Source organism: Oratosquilla oratoria, chromosome 32 (genome assembly GCF_046742065.1).
Source record: "Oratosquilla oratoria isolate Oo_2021 chromosome 32, ASM4674206v1, whole genome shotgun sequence".
Lineage (NCBI taxonomy): Eukaryota > Metazoa > Arthropoda > Malacostraca > Stomatopoda > Squillidae > Oratosquilla > Oratosquilla oratoria.
This window is the reverse complement of record NC_134808.1, coordinates 28,905,140-28,922,639: the sequence shown is the minus strand read 5'-3', so window position 1 is coordinate 28,922,639 and position 17,500 is coordinate 28,905,140. Positions and strand designations below refer to the sequence as shown.

General features: G+C 36.4%; 1 protein-coding gene across 1 annotated transcript in view; it reads right to left on the bottom strand.

Moving 5' to 3' along the window:
• Positions 1 to 10,828: 10,828 nt before the first annotated feature.
• LOC143041831 (uncharacterized) overlaps positions 10,829 to 17,500 on the bottom strand; it is an 11,739-nt gene continuing 5,067 nt past the window's right edge. Inside the window, exon 3 of the mRNA XM_076213921.1 lies at positions 10,829 to 11,249. Within this exon, the coding sequence (XP_076070036.1) occupies positions 10,990 to 11,249 (260 nt within the window). The 3' untranslated portion in view covers positions 10,829 to 10,989. The remainder of the gene's footprint in view (positions 11,250 to 17,500) is intronic.

Here is a 17,500-nt window from a genome sequence, read left to right as displayed (position 1 = left end):
CTGCTTAAAAAGATAATTAGTGCCTTACATTTCGTTAATAGAAATTATTAGTATATTCTTTTTTTAAGAATGGCAGCTTTGTATTTTTCTTGACAGTTTGTTTTCCTTCTGTTTTTTTTATTTTTTTTATTATTATTTACCAGCCCGGTCTTTTCGTCACAGTTTAAATAAGCCCCACTGGCTGTGAGGCTGTGAAAAAGTATTTTAAGAATGAGTGAGTACCATCGAAAAGAGCCTGAAATTAGAAAACAACAGGAAATGCCGCAACAGTTTTTTTTTTTTTTCTTTTATTGACGATAGGTACAACGCCCAAAGCTAAGATAAAGCCGCAACAAAGGACACAACACTCCACTGTAGATAACAAAGTGCCTGAGCTCATCACCTGAATTTCTGTGATGTTGGCCACACTGAAACACATACACACACATACATATTTATACATACAAACATACACTATTCACACTCCTGCGCGCGCAAACACACACCAAGCACATACATACACACACTACGCAAACACACACGCGCGCTAGCGCATACACACACTTACACATATATACACACTACTCACACACCTGCGCACACACTCATATACAGACAGAAACATACACACACGCATATGCACACAAATACTTACATACACTCCATTACAAAACGGGCACGTGCACACACACAATACACACACACGCATACGCCCACACATACACATACGTACACACACACACACACACACACACACACACACACACACACACACACACACACACACACACACACACACACACACACACACACACACACACACACACACAAACACACACACACACACACACACACTATGTGTTTTTGTGTGTGTGTGAGTGTGTGCGTGTGTGTGTGTGTGTGTGTTGTGTGTGTGTGTGTGTGTGTGTGTGTGTGTGTGTGTGTGTGTGTGTGTGTGTGTGTGTGTGTGTGTGTGTGTGTGTGTGTGTGTGTGTGTGTGTGTGTGTGTGTGTGTGTGTGTGCAGAGTCCACTCGGAAGAGAAGAAACACCGAAGTCCGAGCGCTTTCGTGATATATTCAAATTATCAAGGAATACAGAAAGGTGAGTACAAACAAGTTAAAATACAAAGTATAAATAGGACAAGTGAGACAATTACCCCACTCTCCGAAGCGTGAATGCTCAGGTTGGGTCCCTCGGCCAGGTCGTGAATTTTTCTTTTCTTTTTTTGTCACATTAACTCAAATTTGCAGTCTTTGATACATATTTCCATAAGGTCAATAATGAAATATGTATCAAAGACTGTAAATTTGAGTTAAATGGAAAATTCTATAAACAGGAATTTGGGATGGCGATGGGGAATCCCCTATCGGCTGTTTAAGTAACGTCTACATGGATGGTTTCGGTATGGTGACGACATTCTCCGTATTTGGCCAAACAATGAAAATATTGATGCTTTTGTGCCTAAATTGAATCAATTGGTTCCTCCTATAAAGTTCACTGTAGAAATTGAAAATGATTCATGCATTTCTTTCCTGGACTGTAACATTCATAGGTGCAATAGGAAGTTTAAATATAGTATTCACCGAAAACCAATCAATGTCAGCGTGTATTTCCATTACTATTCTGCTCACCATGATAGAGTTAAAAAGTCAACATTTTCTTCCATGTTCCTTCGTGGCTTGCGCATTTGCAGCCCAGAATATGTTGATGATGAAATGAGCAAAATTTATGACATCGGAACACAGTTAAGATATCCTAAATTCTTTCTGGACAAATGTTTAAAACAAGCAAAAGAACTTTCAATAAAGGTGAACCAAAACAAAAGTTGGATTTTTTTTTTTTTTTTACTAGTACTTCCTTTTAGCGAAAATCTTATAGAGATTCCGACTATATTTAAGAATTTCAATGTAAATGTGGCCTTCAAAAATAATTCAACCCTAAAAAAATCTTCTCGTAAAAAAGTCCCCTGATTACTCAATAGGCTGTGTATACAAAGTACCTTGTAGCAAATGAGATGAATGTTATGTAGGCCAAACAGGAAAAGAATTAGAGATTAGAATAAAACAACATAAGAACAGTATTAAAAAGGGCCAGGAATCTAGTGCCCTTTTTAAACATGTTCGTGACTTTGACCATCCTATTGACTGGAAAAATGCTTCAAATATTATGCAGTGTAAAAATATAACAGAAAGAAATATCATAGAGTCAGGAATCATCAAATATAATTATCACCAACTTATTGATAATAGTTTAGGATTATATATATTAAATCCATATATTATCAATGATATAAATAGTCCATGTTTCAAAAATTAATGTGACAAAATTTCTGTTTTCACGACCTCGCTGAGAGACCAAACCTAAGCATTCACGCTTCGGAGAGGGAGTAAATGTCTCACTTGTCCAATTTATACTCTGTATCTTAACTTGCTTGTACTCACTTCTCTGTATTCCTTGATAATTTGAATGTAGCACGAAAGCGCTCGGACTCCGGTGTTTTTCCTCTTCCTAGTAAACTCTGCATATATGTGATTAACGTGTGCCTTGTGAAATTTGTATATATATATATATATATATATATATATATATATACACATATATATATATACATATGTGTGTGTATGTATATATATATATATATAAGTACATATATATATATATATATATATATATATATATATATATATATGTATAAGATTGCAAAAGATCAATGGACAAGATATCTTGAAAAGATGAGCATTTTGACAGTTTGGCTTCAGATCTGGAAGGTCACATGTGTCAGAACTTCTAAGTTTTTACTCGAAAGTGATTGATGTGCTGCAAGAGAGAGATGGGTGGACTCATGTACCTGGACCTAGAGAAGGCATTTGATAAAGTTCCTCACAGTTAGCCTATCTGGACATTGGAGTGTGTTGGGAAACTGAAAGGCAAACTATTAGAATGGATTAGAAAAAATGAAGGATACACGAGGACAGTAGCAAAGGACAAAATGTCAAGCTTCTAAGAGGCTGGTAGATTAAGGTAGACAAGTAGTAGACATGTAGGTAGATAGAGGGGTAGGTGGCGAGAAATTCATTTTACGACTTAGATGTTTTGAGAACAATGGTCGCTACGGAGTTGCAGAGTTGCATAATCTCGCTCACCGCCTAATGTTGTAAATACAAGCTAGGTTATCGATATTGGTGCTGATGCTACGAATTGTTAACACTAAAGCCACTTCGCTTCGTGACAAGATTGCTTGCGTAAGCAGTATTGCTTAAGACATTGTAACAGTCTTTCTGATCGGAGAAACGGGTGGAGAGGGAGAGAAATTATTGGTGCACGGAGGTAAAGTCACGCCCTTAAAGGGTGGCACTTATTTGTAACGGTCAAATTTATTGGATGAATTGAATAGTGACGTCGAAGCAGACTTGGTTTGGTGAGTGTATTAAGGATCCCAGGTGGGAGTCCTATGGTGTACTTAATCAAACTAAGTTGTAAAAGTGTAATATCATTCGGAAGATATGAAGAAGAAAAGTTACGTTTGATTTACTCCATACTGATACTAATTGGTACCTACAGATGAGTGACTTACAATTATACAATGATGAAAAGAAAGTGAAGAAAGTTGAAAGTGAATGACGACATATAAAATAGAAGAAACAGTAAACAGAATTAAAACCATGAATTAAGGAGGGAAGGGAACTGAAAGTGATGTTGGCAACAGAGCTAACAGTGGTGGCAGCAGTGGGACGAACCTCCTTCAAAGTGATTACAAGACTAATGCGTGAAAAGACTGAGTTTAAAAGTGGGTACACCAATCTACAGTGTATGCAACCATAACCACGCAGTGCGCAACCATTCACGCAATGCACAACCAACGCGTATGTTAATTTCAAGGACGAGGAACCAGGTGATTTACAAGGCAGTGGATGTGTCACGGTCTTCATACTACGAGTGAACGAGGAACGAGACAATCTACAAAGCATGGAATGAACCACTACAAAGCAGCAGTGAACAAGGATTGACGAGGAACGACGAGGTTGACGTACGTAAGGAAGACTACGTGGAGGCAGTCAAGTCAAATCGATTTTAAAAACACTGAAGGTATGAATAACACTAATATCCTGCGTCATGAGGTTCATACCTCGAATATTAACATTCCCAAACTCACCAGTGATGAAAACACCTTAGGAGTTAATAAGTTTCTCAGCATGATTGACACTTTAATCGTAAAAAAAAATATAACAGATGAAAAAAGGAAAATTGAAATTTTAAAAGAGAATGTAGATCCTGAGAAGGGTAGAGCTAGGTTTACTATAAAATTCCAGCAAATGGAAGATATCAACAAATATGAGTAGTATAAAAAAAAATCATGAAACATTTTATGTCAAAGTGCAATCAGGTATTTGGTTAGAATGGTCAAAGAAGTTAAAACAAGTAAATCAGACACAGAATACTTAGCAAGATTAGAGAGATGGTCAAAATACATGAATTCTATCTTGAAATATTCAGATTGGATAGAAAGACCTAGTGACAAAATGAAAGTTTCTCAGATAATAAAACTAATCACATTTGGCTTGTTGAAAAAAAAAAATCTGATGACTTAACGGCAGAAAAGCTGTACTCAAGTCAACTATGAATTTAGGGGAAGTAGATTATCTTCTTCAAGGGTACAGTGAGACCAGAATCATAAATCTATATGTGATGACAGTAGGACAACAGAAAAAAACTAGGAACCCTAGGAGTGAGTATAGGAAAAGAAAATTTGGACATAGAGTTAGAAGCCCATCAAAGGATGCTAGAATTGTATATTACAATTATAATACATGGTGGGATAAAACACAAGACTGTTATCATGGAACTGTTTGTAGAAATTGCAAATATGAGGGTTATAATGAATACAGTTGCAAAAACCCACTTTTCTGTATGTATCATCAAAGGATAGGACATAGAACACATGAATGCAGAAATTTTCGCATGCACCCTGAAACAAGAGGAAGTACCCCAGACACAGAATAAACCAATACTACAGAACTTCCCATATATATACAAATAGACAGTATTGTGTTAAGGATGAGTAATAGAGGGGTGAAAGAAACTCCAACATCAAAGATAATTATAAACTGACAATTGCGATTGGAAGGACTTCTGTAGGACCTCTCATTGCTGGTAGAGTGTTCAATAAACCTATTCAAATATTGATTGATATAGGATCTGTAGTTAATATCATATCGAGTAGAGTTTTAAACCAGTTGAAGCCAGGCGTGAAAATATTGGAACCAATCCATTATTCATTGCAAGGAGTAACTGGAAATCAGTTAAAAACATTAGGTAAGGTCGAACTAGAAGTCATCTTATATATAAATGAACATTTGCACATTCCAGTGACAGCTGTAGAGGGATCTGTTTTTCCAGGAGATTTATTGATAGGATTTGCAACTATGAGAAAAGAGAACATGGTCATATGTCCTGCTGACTTAGGTATCTTAGTGAAATCACAGTTAATCGCATTTTTTAAATCAAACAGACTTAAGAGCAATGACAGGAATCAAAGAATCCATAGAAATAGATAGGAAAGATAACATCTATATTTTAGATAACGAGGCCGAGCGGTCCAGACCAACAGAAAGTAAAGTCACATATAGTGAACCCAACTCAGATGCTCAAGAAATCTCATAAATTACTAATTCATCAACAACAAATGAAACCTTGCAAATTGTGGATGGTGGTGTAATAAAGTCGACATTATTACACTCCAGAGGAATTAATAGGGTTGAAGTGCAGTTGGAAGGAGTCACTGTAGACTCTGAAATTCTAACCATCCCAGAATCAATTAGATTAAAAGGTTTGACTTTGGATTCAGGGATTTATAAGTCAAATAAGAACATGGTAGAAACATTAATGATTAATACTTTGAATGAATATGTAGTGATAAGAAAAGGTATGCAAATAGGATGTTTTCAGGTGTGTACAAAACCCATTAAGATTTTAAATGAGAGTACTGAGGAGGTGGAATTATCGATTTCACCAATCTGTTCAGTTCAGGAAGAAACAGAGTTGGGAAAGAAATACATGAATCAACTAGAACCTACTATGTGCCCTGAGTTGGATGAAAGCTTAGTTGCTTTGCTTGTGAAGCTCAATAAAGCAATTGCTTTGCCGGGGGACGCCTTAGGCAAAACAACTGTTTTAAAACATCAGATTAAATTAAAACCAGGGACTCAACCTATTCATATTCTGGCCTACACGGAGTTCCTCATTCTAAGCAAGCCGTTGTTGATAAACTGATAACTGAAATGTTATCGCAAGATATTATTGAACATATTAAAAGTGAGTGGAGCTTCCCTTTGATTCTGGTTCCAAAATCAGATAGTACTATGCGCCCAGTTATTGATTATAGGGAATTGAATAAGCACACCATACGTGACAGGTTACCATTACCAGTGATAGGGGACATATTTAGAAGTTTGGTAACTGAGAATAGATATTTTAGCAATATAGATATCAAGTCTGCTTTTTGGCAAATAGAGTTGCATGAAGACTCACAAGATTTCACAGCATTTTCTACTCCAACGGGATACTATGAATTCAAACGAATGCCATTTGGGTTATGTAATAGTCCATTAACTTACATGAGATTAATGGATACAGTTCTAGTTGGGTTGCTAGGAAACACTGCCAGTGTATTTATAGATATCTTAATAGTCTTCCAGACACCGGCTGAGCACTTCAGGAAATTAGATTTGATATTCTCAAGACTAGTTGAAGCAGGATTGAAAGTGAAACTTGAAGATTGTAAGTTCTTGCAGGACAGTGTTATTTATTTGGGACATAAGATAGACAGGCATGGACTTAGTACTGTGAATTCAAAGGTTGAAGCAGTAAAGAATTTTCCGGTTCCAAACAATGTAGAAAAAGTTAGAAGTTTCTTGGGATTGATAGGATATCAAAGAAAATTTATTCAAAGATTTACTGACAATGCTAATCCATTAAGTTCTTTGTTGAGAAAGGACTCAAAGTTCATGTGGGGACCTGCACAAGAGCAAGCTTTTGACAAATTGGAAGATAAACTTACGAGTTTTCCAGCTTTAATATTTCTAGACTATGATAAAGAATTCATTCTTTGTATTGACGCGTCTGACATAGGATTAGGAGGCATACTTATGCAAGAGAGAAATAGAACCTTGAAACCAATAGCTTACACATCTAGACTTTGTAATAGCACAGAGAGAAACTACTCTATAACAGAAAGAGAAACGTTAGTAGTGATATATTCATTAGAAAGATTTAGAGATATGATACTGAGATATCCAATCAGAGTGTGGACTGATCATACAGCTATTCAGAACCTATTCAAGCATAAGAATCTTAGGGGCAGACTAGCTAGATAGTTTGCAGTACTTCAGTGCTATGAAGTTAAGTTTGAATATATTCCGGGTAGAAAGAATGTTGCAGCAGATGCACTTTCTAGTGACATTAGCCAACCAACGACAGGGTTGATTAATTTTGTTTGTAGTATAGATGAGTTAGTAACCTTAGATGAGGAAATTCTAATAAGAGAACAGAGGGATGATAAAACATGTGACTTATTAGTCAAGTATTTGATAAACCCAAGAGGAAATCATCTAAAACTACCAAAAGGGTATAAGATAGAGAAAATTCACTTGACTAATGGACTTTTGTATAGAAAAACAGTTGTAAGTGGAAAAGATATTTCTTGTAGCCCAGTAAATCAGTTGGTAATACCACAAACTCTTGTGAAAGAGATATTGAAGTTACTCATGATAGTGATTGTAGTTCACATCCAGGGAAGGATAAAACTTATAGACAAGCACAACTTGAATATTTTTGGCCAGGTATGAAGAAAGATATATATGATTATATAGAAAATTGTTTGAAATGTGCTAAGGTGAAAGGAAATACACCAAAACATGTTTCTATGTTAACTTATCCCATTCCACAGAAACCTTGGGAAAAAGTTCACATAGATACAATGGAGTTACCTATGTCTGAGAATGGATATAGATATGTATCTATTGCCATTGATTATTTGTCAAGATTTTGTATTTTACAACCCATTCCAAATAAGAAAGCTAAAACTATTGCTTCAGTAATCTATGATTAGATAATCTGTAATTTCACTACACCTAAGATCTTAGTTTCAGATAATGGAACTAAATTTAATAACAAAATCTTGAAAAGTGTATGTAGTTTATTTAAGATCCAGAAAGGCAATATTTTAGTGAATCATCCACAAGGTAATGGAGTTGTAGAGAGATTAAATAAGAAAATTATTAGATATCTTAGAAGTATGATAAGTCCTCATAGTATAACTTGGGATACTTGGATTCCTTGTGTTAAATGTACTCTGAACAACCAAATTAACATAGCAACAGGTGAAACACCTCATTTTATTATTTTTGGGGAAGACAAAACTCTTCCATATGAAATCTTGATTGCAGAGCAGAAACCTGTGTATGATATAGATGATTATATCTCAAATAGGATAAATACATTTCAAAGTATTCACCAAAGAGTTAGAGAACATATGCAAGAGTATTCACAAGAGATGAAAAAGCAACAACACAAAATAGCACATAAACTAGAATTAGAAATAGGAGATTTAGTCATGGTCAAACTACATTCACCCTATAATAAACTTTCACCAAGGTACTCAGGTCCATATAGGGTAATTGATTCTGCAGGTGGAAATAAATACAAGATCTTACACTTAGAAACTAGGGAAGTATCGATAAGTCACTTAGATGATATGAAGAAGGTTAGGATACAATTTGATGATGAAAATGCTTTTGAAACTAAGTTAGTAATATCATACGGGAATTTAATATTATTCTTGATGTATTTTACAGATAAGATTATTGTTGATGAAATGTGTATACTTGTGATGGGAGACCTAAACTACTGGAACTTGGGGTCAAGCAGAGATTCTACTTTGGTCAGACATGAAGACCTTGGACCTGCTGTGGTCTGACTCGAAATCTTGACAATACATAAGGACAACGCAAGTATTCTGTGAAACATTAAATATTCTTATAAGTGTGTCTTAGAAAAAAATTAATTTAGTGTGCGTTAAGCAAAAAATTGAAATTCAAGAAGAGACACTTTACAATACTATAAATTTCATAACATATTACCTATCTCAACATCTTTAAAAAAAATGAAAACATTCTCCATTGAAAGTTAATGTTCTTAATCAAAGTAGTGAGTTTTGCAAATCTATTTAACAATGCATTATATCTGTGTCGCAAATTATTTTGGTTTATGCTTTGTTATTTCTGATAAGTATGCTATTCATCATTTTTCTGCTTGAATTGTTATTGACATTTGTGCATTTTGGGGGGTTGCTTGTTTCTTTGAAATGTATATGTTTGACATGTTTTACTGATCCCATTTTACCAGTTTGTGCGGGGGTAGCTTGAATATTTGGCTTCTTGTATATGATGATTTTCCAACTATATATTAGCGAGCTCTGTAAGAGGATAGTAGAAATAATTGGTGGAGACGACCAAGGGTAGCTGCCGAGCCCTGTAAGAGGCTGGTAGTTTAAGGTAGACAAATAGTAGACATGTAAGTAGATAGAGGGGTAGGTGGCGAGAAATTCATTTTACGACTTAGATGTTTGAAAACAATGGTCGCTACGGAGTTGCAGAGTTGCATAATCTCGCTCACCGCCTAATGTTCGTAAGCACAAGCTAGGTTATCGATATTGGTGCTGATGTTACGAATTGTTAACACTAAAGCCACTTCGCTTCGTGACAAAATTACTTGCGTAAGCAGTATTACTTGAGACAGTGTAACAGTCTTTCTGATCGGAGAAACGGGTGAAGTAGGAGAGAAATTATTGGTGCGTAGAGGTAAAGTCACGCCCTTAAAGGGTGGCACTTATTTGTAACGGTCAAATTTATTGGATGAATTGAATAGTGACGTCGAAGCAGACTTGGTTTGGTGAGTGTATTAAGGATCCCAAGTGGGAGTTCTCTGGTGTACTTAATCAAACTAAGTTGTAGAAGTATACTGATACTAAGTGGTACTTGACTAAGTGTAACGAAAGAGGCATGGGGCCTACAGATGAGTGACTTACAATTATACAATGATGAAAAGAAAGTGAAGAAAGTTGAAAGTGAATAAAGACATATAAAATAGAAGGAACAGTTAACAGAATTAAAAGCAGTAATTAAGGAGAGAAGGGAACTGAAAGTGATGGTGGCAACAGAGCTAACAAACTGGAAAACAGTAACGAGCGGAGTACCACAAGGTTTAGTGCTTCCACCAATAACGTTTCTTGTCTATGTGAACGACAAGAAGGAAAGAACAATAAGCTATGCCAACATTTTTGCAGATGATGCAAAAATCATGAGAAGAGTGAAATATGAGGACGGTAGAATATTGCAAAAATATCTAGATACCGTTTTTACATGGAACCAAGAATGGGAAATATAAAGTTCAATAGCAAAAAAAAAAAAAAAAAAAAAAAAAAAAAAAAAAAAAAAAAAAAAAAAAAAAAAAAAAAAAAAAAAAAAAAAAAAAAAAAAAAAAAAAAAAAAAAAAAAAAAAGGCATAGGACTGGAAATGGGCAATAGTGGCAAAATGCCATCCTTAACCCTGCGTTACTCTGCTGGGGTTTCCAAACATGGTTAGTCCTCTGGTTTATTTAATCACCTCAATATAATTAGTTTATAGTATTCAGGAGATATCTACAATCCTTGTTGTACAGCTTGAATCACTTGTAGCTTGTTGATATTAATATGAAATAATATAATAAGATGAAATATAAAACTAAGGAGAAAGTACCAAAATTTAGATTCAGATTACATATATTTTGAAAATATCTACAACATACACCACCTTGTGTGATTTCTTGATATCTATGGTGAATATTAACTTTTGAAATCAACATATCAGGCAACCTCCTTTACAAAATGCATTAAATCAAAACTTGAACTAAAGAATCATTGAAAGGAAACTTATCATAAATTTGTTACGTCAACATAAATATGATTTCTTTATCAAAAGTAAACACAAAATAGACACAGTGCTTCAGTTTTAGGCACATAAACAATATGGATTATACCGATGTAACTCTGTTGATGACGTTGAGTCGTTCCTCGTTCGCTGTCTGGTCGAACCCGCCTCCGATCTAATGCGCCCGGCCAGCTAGAGGGAGAGAGGATGGATGACGTTGCACTCTTCCTCACATCAGGCGGATCTGTTTCAATCCCGCCCCTTTGTTTTGATGGACTTCCGTCTATGACGACGCTCATACCATCTGTGTTTGTAAAAACGGGGAATTAGCATGGCAAGGTTTGATTATAATTTGCATACACGCCCACACATATACATACATGTATATATATATATATGTATATATATATATATATACATATATGCATATATGTATATATATATATATATATATATATATATATAATATATATTCTTCGTAAAAATGGGCAGGAGATTCTCTCTCAATAATATTTCATTGAATGAAATGGCAAGTTTGTTATGACAAAGCTTCTTGTCAATCTTCTCTCTCTTTCTTAAAGCGACTTTGCCTTCCATATGTAGGAGTCCAAATGTTCCGCCATATGCCATTAGATAGAATTATAGGCATAGTCGAAAGCCAAAATGCGTTTTCGCACCTCCTGGTGCTTCTTCATTGGCGAATGAAGGAATGGACCATGGACTACCTAGGGAATGCCATCCACTTGCGCGGAATCGGTAGTTGTAGGAGGGGAAGAGATGTCTGTATGAAAATGAAAAGAATGTTGTGTATTTAAGAGGGCTATCGATTTGTAGGGATATATATTGCCTGATGTCGTGGCTCAAGAGGGATGGGCAGGGAACTTGGAGTTAGAGGCTGATATCAATATCTGTAACTGTTAGGGGGCTTTTTGGATAATTATTCAACTATAACTTCAACCAACAAAGTTAGAAAAGGAATAGGAGGCTTAGTCGTAGTGACAGACAGAAAAAATTGGAAAGACTTTTAGTGATAGGTAAATTGAAATGAGAATATGCAGTAAGAAAATTATGAATAGAATTAATTTCAGTAGGAGAAAAAACTTACGTAGATGTTTGTGCTTATAGTCATCTTTTTGTTTGCGATATGCTCGTGCGTGTATGCTACGCATGGAGGGTTGTTGCCTCTATGCGGCTGTACATTGATTTGAATATGTATGGGGTGAGTTATAACCTGGTTTCGACCGAGGAAACGGACTTTCTGAAGTAGCGGAACCATTTCGCCGGCGAGAGGACAACAGGTAATAGTACATATATATATATATATATATATATATATATATATATATATATATATATATATATATATATATATATATATATATATATTCGGTTGGGGTGTGGATATATATTAAACATGCATATGAATATGTATACAAATATAAGTAAAAATAAAATCATAGCCAGCGAGGACTGAACCCGGCCAACCATAGCACGTCTACTGAGAATCTGCTACCTTTCCTCAAACTTGACGCTGGATACGAACGGACTCATGACCGCGGTACTTAGTTACAGCACATCGCGGCACGCGGCACATCGCGGCACATCGGCACATCGTGGCACATCGCGGCACGTCTGGTCACGATCAGTCAAAGTTGGTAATTACGCGCTGCTATACATGAATTTTCGTGTACACCGCCCGAATGAGAGGCGTAGATGACAAGTAGTCTGTACGGTGTGGTTTAGGTGTGATGTGTTTGGCGTGCAGTCTTTCTGTCTCATGTGAAGTTTGTGTTTATGTTTGTTGAGTGGACGGGTGTTGGCATCTCGGGGTAGGCATTCTGAATCTCCTGATGGTCGTAGTTGTTTGAGGGACATGTCAGCTGGCTCAATCCCGGGGACTGGTACAGAATCGATCTGACTAGGGCACGTACAAGCATGGAAGAAAACACGGAATATTTAACTTTATCGTGATGAGCCGATTGATAAATGATGCATATTGGAAATGAGGTGGTAGTGAAACATTAAGGTTAGAGTATGGAGCCTTATTCCAATCCAGACATCTCGACCCCTAGACCCTCTTCGGTGGAATGAATATAATGCGAAAAATACCAGCCGTCAATGGCTTTCATCCAGTGGGACAATTGCCCACACTATGGACCGACACTTTGGTGATACTGGACGGAACTTGAACAAAAGACTTGCCGAGCTTAAAAGGGATGTGGGGATTCACAGAACCTCAAATGACCTGGCAGTCCACATAAAAAAGGAAGCTCATTTACCATAGTGGGAAAGGCCCACATTTCACAGAGCGGATTGCAGAAAGGCACGTGAAAAGCTTTAGATGCAGTACACGGGAAATCCCATCCACTCCAGAGCAGGTTTATTATCCTTGGAAAAAACGGTGAGAGGAAGGGAACGGCATGAGGTTTCACGGTGCACCAGTCAGGTCAGAGTGTGGGCAATTGTCCCAATGGCATCTTTCATATTGTATTCATTCCACTGAAGAAGGCCTCAGGTTCAAAACGTCTGGATTGAAATCAAGCTCCTTACCCTAGCCTTAGCGTTTCACTGCCACCTCATCTCCAACTTCTGTCAACCGTTTCTGATATGTGCATATGTATGTACATATACGTAGTCCACATGTACATGTATATGTAGTCCACATGTATGTGGAGAATTACCACAGGAGGTAGGAAATTTAAAGTTCGCTTGAGTATTACATCCTCAGATATAGTAACAAGGCTGTTGAAATGTTCTTATTATATACACAACAAAGGAGGACAAAAAATGAGGGGATGGGAGAGCATTAGGGGAGATACACTGATTCTATCAGTCTGGTGGACATTTCACGGTCACCAGTTCTGTTCACATCTTGTCGCGTTTGAAATGCCAATAACTCACATTTGCTTTGTTTATACTGTGCGTGTCTTAGATTTGGTTATCGCCCTCCCATGGAAATGGTTTTACTCGGCTTGGGCTTTCGTGTCTCTCCAAAAGAAAAGGATATACAAATCGAACACAATGAGGAAAGAACATCTGACTCCCTGAATTACACTTGTGCCTAGCCCCTCACCCTTAGCTGAGAGATCGCCCGTTCTTTTCCAAGACACCCTCTCAACCTCCCGAGGAAACGGGACACGAAATGGACTGGCAAAACGCGGAAGTGAAATACGGAGGTAGTGGAAAAAAGCACCAAGTTATTCTTGGAAGCTTGGTCAAGTGATGATAATAGTGTCAATAGGTGCATCACTTTAAACCCAATTTATAAGGGGGCGAAGGATAGGCTGGAGAAGAAGCTTACTTCTTAATATGTTTATGTTGTGTGTTTTATTTGGTTTTTGTTTCGACATGACGGTAGTGTGTTTCTTGATGTGTTTTGTATCACTCCATTTTATTTTCATTTTTATGTATGTAATTTTATTTATTTATGAAATTTACTAACGGTGGTGGCATGCGTTACATGACTTTTGTTCCGCGTACCGTTGTGGCATGCCACGTCGTACAGCCTTTATGCCCAATCTTGGGGGGCATTTTTTCATACTGCTTTTCTTATTTATTTCAATGTGTACTCTTCCTTTTTGTATGTTTATGATATTGATGGATTTTGTGTTCTTGTTCCAATTTCTTTTATTCGTGATATACATGCTACGCGGGACATTTGTTCCACGGGAGTGCACAGTGGTGCGACCCATCGGTAGCGGGGTGAATCCTTACAACTTTCACTATATTTTCTTTATATATATATATATACATATTTTTCTATGGTAAACTCGGTGAATGTTTTCAAGGAAGTATTGCACCTGTTTTTATTTATATTTGTTTCTCATTTGTGTTTTTGATTTTTGTTTTGGTTTAACTGCGTCGGATTGTAACGGTTACTGTGGAGACCTGTCCCAGTGTACCAAATTCCCCTTATTTATGTACATTTCCATTGCTACCACTGTATTACCCTGAGGACGAACCCCGGACAGGGTTCGAAACGTCGGAATAAATTGACGAACGTCGAGTCCAGCGTATGCTTTCTCCCATAATAATGGTTCCTGGACTCCAGCTATTTACGAATATATACATATATATATATATATATACATATATATATGCAATAAAAACACCAGGAGCGTGTGTTCACAAATGCGTAAGTAACGACTAGGAAAATAGACTAAAGAAGCAGAGCGCTTTCGTATAATTACATCTTCAGTGCAGATACAAAGAAGTAATTATATCTTTGTATCTGCACAGAAGATGTAATAATACAAAAACGCACTTCTTCGTTAGTTTAATTTTCCTAGTGGTTGCTTAAGCAAATATATATATATATATATATATATATATATATATACAGTATATATATATATATGTATATATATGTTTATATATATATATGTGTGTGTATATATATTTCACCTCCTTTGTAACCACTGTCACCACCACTGTCGGTACTCGACCGTAACACTATAGTAGTCTCGTAATTTCACTCACAAGGCCCCTTGCCTTCGTTACGTCATATCTTCTTATGCAGTAGGCCCCATGCCTAGTAATTGTCATGTACTTCAAATCAGTCCTGAGGTTAAGGAAAATGGATTAGTTTTCTTTTCTTTCTACTATAATTACACTGTCTTGGTACACTCAGGGTCTCTCTCTCTCGACTGCTCGAGACGACGCCAGACCACCTTCGTTCAGACGTCACTCTTGTATTCGTCCAATAGTCTTTTACTTTTCAAAACAAGTGACACACCTTAAGGGCGTGTCTTTTCCCCTTCAGCCAATAATATTTGTTTTTATACCCATTTACCTCCAATCCGGGAGGCTGTTACAGTCCTTCCAGAAATATTACTGCATAAGCAAAAGCAAGAGCATGAGCATGAGGTGACGTCATTGCGCAAATGGTCTGCCGTTAACATTGAATTGATTACATCAGCGATTATAAAACAGTCACCTCCGTCGGCCGTGTTTATGTAGACAGAACGGCGCCTTCAATGTTATCAAACAGTAGGCGTCGAATCTTGACTCGTTGACTCAGCATTTCAATACCCATGTATTTCTCAACCTAATTTCCATTCATACAACTACCGGCCTCTTACAATGTATGTATGTATGTATATATATATATATATATATATATATATATATATATATACATATGTATAAATATGTATATGTATATATATATTGTATATATATATGTGACATAATTGAATAGACGCCAAGAAAATACATTTCTGCTCTTGTTTAATGCTTAATGTTATTCAAATTTACTTAATATGTTATATTTATCTAGATTTATGTTTCAGATTACAAGCAAGATTAATCAAGTATTCCACGAACCAAAGGAGCAGTAGAATTATCTGAATTTCAGTGAGGTCGTATTGTGGGTCAACATGAAGGTGGACTTAGTCAACGCAAAATATCTGAAAAGCTGTCAATATCCCTTTCTACTGTTGATAGTTTGATCGCACAATTCACCAGAGAGGGCAAGAAGGGCTCACAACCTCATTCAGGTCGTCCCGGGCCTTCAGAAAGAACCTTGCGTCTTGTCAAAAGAAACGTCAAAGAGGATCCACGTTACAAGGCCTCTGGCATAACAACACATGATGATGTCAGTCCCAGAACAGCCGCCAGGTATCAACAGAAGCTGGGTTACTATGGCAGAGCTGCAAGAAGGAAATAACTCCTTCGTTCCGCCAATATCAAGCGCAGAAAGGATTGGGTTGTTGAGATGGTGGAGACACCTATGGCCTTTTGGAGCACTGTCGTTTTCAAAGGATTACAAAAGTGGAACATACCGACAGGAGACCTTTTGGTCCATAACTAGGTCAGATGCGAAAAAATATATATAATAATGATCAATAAGAATATTAAACAAATGAAATGAAAATCATAATAATATAAAAATAATGAATGAAATAAATAAATGCATAGTTAAATCTAAATAATAAACAAACAGGTAAATAGTAAATAATATTAAATTGACAGATGAATATCAATAAATGAAAATCAAACAAATAATAAACAAACAGACAATAATAACAAACAAATAAACAATTAATATGAAATAAATGGCAGTCATTACAGCATCTTGCTTAGATTTTTATTTAAACGAATCTTAAAGCTTCGAACTGAACCACATTATACTGCCTCTGCAGGAAGTTTATTCCATTCATTAACCACACGGTTGGCGAAGTTGTTTCTACCCACTTCCAAATTAAATCTATTTCCTGACAATTTGAGACCATTATTTCTTGTCGTATTCTCATCTAGTGTAAAATTTTTGTCACTTTTGATGTTGTCAGTCTCCTTTAGAATCTTAAAGACCTGCATCAAGTCACCTCTGATGAGTCACGATTCGCATTATTTTCTGACAGTGGAAGAGTGTGGGTCTGGAGACTCTGTAGTCAAGAGTTTGACCTCAAAAGACTGCAGCCAACAGTGAAACATGGGGGCATTTCAATAATGGTGTGGAGTTCAATTTGGATTGATGGTCGTTCAGAGCTTGTGGAGTGCCAAGGAAACATCAATTCAGGCAAATATGTTTCTATATTAAAGGAAGGACTCATT